The sequence below is a fragment of the Eimeria mitis genome, genomic scaffold (genome assembly GCF_000499745.2).
Source record: "Eimeria mitis Houghton genomic scaffold, Emh_scaff2412, whole genome shotgun sequence".
NCBI lineage: Eukaryota > Apicomplexa > Conoidasida > Eucoccidiorida > Eimeriidae > Eimeria > Eimeria mitis.
This window is the reverse complement of record NW_013570751.1, coordinates 2,422-7,524: the sequence shown is the minus strand read 5'-3', so window position 1 is coordinate 7,524 and position 5,103 is coordinate 2,422. Positions and strand designations below refer to the sequence as shown.

The 5,103-nt window shown below is 49.0% G+C and overlaps 3 protein-coding genes across 3 annotated transcripts in view; 1 reads left to right on the top strand and 2 right to left on the bottom strand.

Moving 5' to 3' along the window:
- Positions 1 to 1,833: 1,833 nt before the first annotated feature.
- Positions 1,834 to 2,920, top strand: EMH_0053470 (uncharacterized protein; the record flags this gene model as incomplete). The annotated part of the gene is made up of 2 exons (XM_013497010.1): positions 1,834 to 1,937; positions 2,188 to 2,920. 2 exons carry the CDS (start codon positions 1,834 to 1,836, stop codon positions 2,918 to 2,920), a joined length of 837 nt encoding a protein of 278 aa, XP_013352464.1.
- A 64-nt stretch (positions 2,921 to 2,984) lies between these two features.
- EMH_0053450 (uncharacterized protein) lies at positions 2,985 to 3,865 on the bottom strand (the record flags this gene model as incomplete). The annotated part of the gene is made up of 3 exons (XM_013497009.1): positions 2,985 to 3,176; positions 3,254 to 3,421; positions 3,605 to 3,865. 3 exons carry the CDS (start codon positions 3,863 to 3,865, stop codon positions 2,985 to 2,987), a joined length of 621 nt encoding a protein of 206 aa, XP_013352463.1.
- A 1,221-nt stretch (positions 3,866 to 5,086) lies between these two features.
- EMH_0053440 (uncharacterized protein) overlaps positions 5,087 to 5,103 on the bottom strand; it is a gene marked incomplete at both ends in the record, with an annotated part of 1,059 nt that continues 1,042 nt past the window's right edge. The window contains one exon of the mRNA XM_013497008.1: positions 5,087 to 5,103. Within this exon, the coding sequence (XP_013352462.1) occupies positions 5,087 to 5,103 (17 nt within the window).

The following is a 5,103-nucleotide window of genomic DNA, read 5'->3' as shown; positions in this document are numbered from 1 at the left end:
TGCTGCTGCTGCTGCTGCTGCTGCTGCTGCTGCTGCATTTGTTGTTGCAGCTGCAGCAGCAAGCACGCTGCCCCACCCAACCGGCTCGGTCTCCTCTGCCAGTCCCTCGGTGTGCAGTAGCAACAGAGCGCAGTGCAGAGACAAGCAAATTAGTAAAACAAGAAACAAACAAAACAAAAAAAAAACAAAAACAAAAGAAAGAAAACAACAGCAGCAGCAGCAGCTCTGTGCTGTCCCCCTACACGCAGCCGCGCCGGGGGGTGTTACGCAGAGAGGGTTGGGGGGGGAGCAGGCCGCCTGTGTATAGGCAGTGAAAATAAATAAAATATATTATTCATTATATATAAATAAATAATTTATTTATTTATTTATTTATTTATTTATCACCAACACTTTACTTCAGCATTAAAACACTAAAAAATAGCCGCACCGCAGCAGCAGCAGCACTAGCAGCAGCAGCAGCAACAGTACCAACAGCAATAGAAAAGATAACAACAAGACACAACAGCAGCAGCAGCAGCAGCAGCAGCAACAGCAGCAGCAGCAGCAGCAGCAGCAGCAGCAAGCACAACTCGCCAGCGCGTTAGTAGTCCAACGGTTAGGATACCTGCCTTCCAAGCAGGCGACCCGGGTTCGACTCCCGGCTGACGCGTATTTATATTTATATTTATATTTATATTTATATTTATATTTATATTTATATTTATATTTATATTTATATTTTTATTTATATTTATATTTATATTTATATTTATATTTATATTTATATTTATATTTATATTTATATTTATTTATTTTATTTATAAATACTTATTTATAATTAAATATATTATGTTTTTTATTTTATATATAAACTTAAATTATTATATAATTATATTTTATATACTATATATAAATAATATATATACGACTAAACCCTAAACCCTAAACCCTAAACCCTAAAAAACAGCAGAAGCTTTCTGTCTCCTCCTATAGGAGACAATCAAAACCCTAAACCCTAAACCCTAAACCCTAAACACCAGACAAATAAACTAACACTCAACCGCCTCCCTTCTGCTGCTGTTGCTGCTGCAGGTGCTGCTCTTGCTGCTGCTACTGCTGCTGCTGTTGCTGCTGCTGCTGCTACAACAACAGAAGCATACACAGGAACAGCAGCAACAGAGACACCAACAAACAGTAAAAAACGGAGACAGAGACAGCAGCAATCTGCCAGAGTGCTGCAGCAACAATAAATAAAAATAAATAAAAATAAATAAAAATAAATGAAAATAAATAAAAATAAATAAATAAATAACTGTCTTTGTTTAATAAGGAGACAACAGAAAGATAAACAGCAAATGATGATAAATAAAAAGAAAGGGGATAGAGTCTCCTCTTTTTGTTTTTTGTTTTTTTTTTTTTTTAGTTTGTCTGCTGCTGTCTCCTTTTTTCTTTCTGTGTCTCCTTTGTTTGTCTTTTGTCTCCTTCTCTCTCTGTTCTCTCTCTTTTCTCTGTCTCTGTCTCTTTGTTTCTCTTTATTTTTTCTCTCTCTCTGTCTCTTTCTCTGTGTCTCCTCTGTCTCTGTCTCTATCTTTGTCTCTCTTTTGTCTCTGTCTCTCTCTGTCTCGGTGTCTGTTGTCTACACTGTCTACGTATGAGTTTATTTATTTCTTTTTTTTTTTTCTCTGTCTCCGTTTCTTTTTCTTTTTTCTCTCTTATAAAAACAAATAGGGTACAGAAACAAAGAGGAGACAGAGACAAAGACAAAACCAGTCTCTGTTTCTGTTTTTGTGTTTTTTATTTAATTAAAAAGGAGCATATCTAGGTGATCTAGGAAAGGGGACTGTCTCCTTTATGTTGCTGAGCCCCGTCAGCAGCAGCAGCAACCTCTCTACCCCCAACCCAAACCCCCCCCGGGGCTGCGACCCAAACTGTCTTAGAGAGCGATACAAGTTATAGTCAGTAGAGGAGATACCCTTTAGCTCCATAGCCCTGCAGCAGCAGCAGCAGCAGCAGCAGCAGCAGCAGCAGCAGCAGCAGCAAGAGGAGGAGGAGGAGGAGCAGCAGCAGCAGCAGCAAGAGGAAGAGCAGTAGTAGCAGCAAGAGGAGCAGCAGCAGTTGCAGTAGTAGGTGAAACAAGAGCAGCAGCAATAGAAGCAGAAACAGCAGCAGCAACAGCAACATATGTAGGAAATAAAGTGCTTGCAGCAGCAACAAGAAGAGAAGCAGCAGCAGAGTGATAACAACAGCAGCAGCAAGACAAGCAGCAGCAGCAGCAGCAGCAACAGATAGGAGAGAGACAGAGATAGAGGAGAAGGGAAAGAGAGAAGAGACAGAGACAGACAGCAGACATAAAAAAGGAGACAAAGGAGACAGAGTAAAAAGAAAGAACAACACAAGGAGACAAGAGACAAGAGAGACACAGAGAGGAGGAGACAAAGACAAGAGAGACAGAGCCAGAAGGAGACAGGAGACAGCAGAGGAGACAGGAGACAGGAGAGGAGACAAGAGACAAGAGAGACAGAGACAGGAGACAGCAAAGGAGACAGCAAAGGAGACAGGAGACAGCACAGGAGACAGGAGAGGTGACAGGAGACAAGAGAGACAGAGACAGCAGAGGAGACAGGAGACACGAGACAGGAGAGGAGACACGAGACAGGAGAGGAGAAAGGAGACAGGAGAGGAGACAGGAGACAGGAGAGGAGACAGGAGACAGGAGAGGAGACAGGAGACAGGAGAGGAGACAGCAGAGGAGACAGGAGACAGCAGAGGAGACAGGAGACAGGAGACAGCAGAGGAGACAGGAGACAGGAGACAGCAGAGGAGACAGGAGACAGCAGAGGAGACAGGAGACAGCAGAGGAGACAGGAGACAGGAGACAGCAGAGGAGACAGGAGACAGGAGACAGGAGAGGAGACAGAGGCCTGGTGTACCTGTCTAGTAGGTGTAGCCTTTCTTCTCTTAAGGACCCTCCAACCACCTCCCCAACTGTCGGCAGCAAAATATCAAACGAAGCCACCGTGCTGCTGTTGCTGCTGCTGTTGCTGCTGTTGCTGCTGCTGCTGTTGCTGCTGTTGCTGCTGCTGCTGTTGCTGCTGCTGCTGCTGCTGCTGTTGCTGCTGTTGCTGCTGCTGCTGCTGTTGCTGCTGCTGCTGCTGCTGCTGTTGCTGCTGCTGCTGCTGCTGCTGCTGCTGCTGCTGTCACGGCTGGAGTTTACGCGCATGTAGAAGGGCTTGAGGCTCTGCGGGTGGTCTACAATGACCAGCCCTCTCACGCCGCTGCTGCTGTTGCTGCTGCTGCTGCTGCTGCTGCTTGCTGCTTGCTGCAGCAGCAGCTTCTCCTCGTCAGCACCCAAGTCATCTCCCCAGGCTGGAGACAGCCCCGCAGCACGCAGCTGCTGCAGCGCCTCAGCATATGTTATAATTTCAAACGGCTGAGAGGCCTGAGGAGACACCACAAAAGGAGACAGCAACACACACACTTGCTGCTGCTGCTGCTGCTGCTGCTGCTACTGCTACGTCTGCTGCAGCAGCAGCAGTAGCTGCTGCTGCTGCTATGTCTGCTGCTGCTGCTGCTGCTGCTGCTGCTGCTGCTGCTGCTGATATTAGTGCAGAACAAGCCTCACTACTGCAGCTATGAGGTCCTCGTGGGCGTCCCTTTCGAGCGTTTTCTTCCTGTTTTTGCTGCTGCTGCTGCTGCTTCTGCTGCCTCTGCTGCTGCTGCTGCTGCTGCTGCTGCTGCTGTTGCTGCTGCTGCGGTGAGCAGCAAGAAAAGCAAAGTCTTGTTTACAAGCCACAGGCACGCGGGTCAAGACATGCCGCAGCAAGTCCCCCGCCAGCTGCAGCAGCGCCGGCCGGCTGACGAAGGCAGCCTCAACCTCAAGCATCCAAAACTCACACAGATGACGCTGCGTCTGCAGCAGCAGCAGCAGCAGCAGCAGCAGCAACAGCAGCAGCAGCAGCAGCAGCAGCGGCAACAGCAGTAGCAGCAGAAAGGTAAGCAGACGCAGAAGCAGAAGATAGGGAGATAAAGGAAGCAGATCGAGTTGCTGCTGTTTCTCTTGCAGCTGCGACTGCAGCAACAGCAGCAGCAGCAGAACCAACGGCAGCAGCAGCAACAGCAACGGCAGTAACAGCAGCAGCAGCAGCAGCAACAACACGAACAGCACCAACAGCACCAGAAAGAAAAAACACCAACAACAATAACGAAAACAACAGCAGCAGCAGCAGCAGCCGCAGCAGCAGTAACAGCAACAACACTAACAACACCAAAAGCAGCAACAGCAGCAGCAACAGCAACAGCAGCAGCTGCAGCGAAAGAAACAGATAATGTAGCAGCAGAAACGGAGACAGCAGCAACTGCAGCAACTGCAGCAGCAGCAGCAGCAACAACAGAAAGAGCAGCATCAGCAGCAACAACAGAAAGAGCAGCAGCAACAGCAACAGAAAGAGCACCATCAGCAGCAGCAGCAACAGAAAGAGCACCATCAGCAGCAGCAGCAGCAGCAGCACCAGCAGCAGCAGCAGCAACAGAAAGAGCACCACCAGCAGCAACAGAAATAGCACCATCAGCAGCAGCAGCAGCAGCAGCAGCAACAGCAGCAGCAGCAGCAGCAGCAGGTGAACCTGAAGGAAGCTGAGGAGACAGTGTTCTGTCTCCGCCCGTATGCGGGAGACGGCAGCAAAGAGACGATCCCGGGATCGAAGGGCGACGGCCTTTTGCCGCAGAAACTCAGCAGAAGCACCGCGAGCAGGCAGAGGATAACGAGCTGCTGCTGCTGCTGCTGCTGCTGCTCCTCCTCCTGCTGCTGCTGCTGCTGCTGCTGCTGGTGCTGCTGCTGCTGGTGCTGCTGCTGGTGCTGGGTGGGTAGAAGGAGGAACGCTGCTAGGGTCACCGCCATGCAGCTCCCACGTCTTTATATATGCAGCATAATCTGTGCAGCAATCCTTGCTGCTGCTGCTGCTGCTGCTGCTGTTGCTGCTGCTGCTCCTGCTGCTGTTGCTGCTGCTGCTGCTGCTGCTGCATGGGGGGACTCTGAGTTCAACTCTGTGTTTTCTGTGGCTAAGAAAGTAGATATCCCCCCGCAGGCAGAGCGAGTCTCCTCTTCTCAGTCTCCTCCCTCGG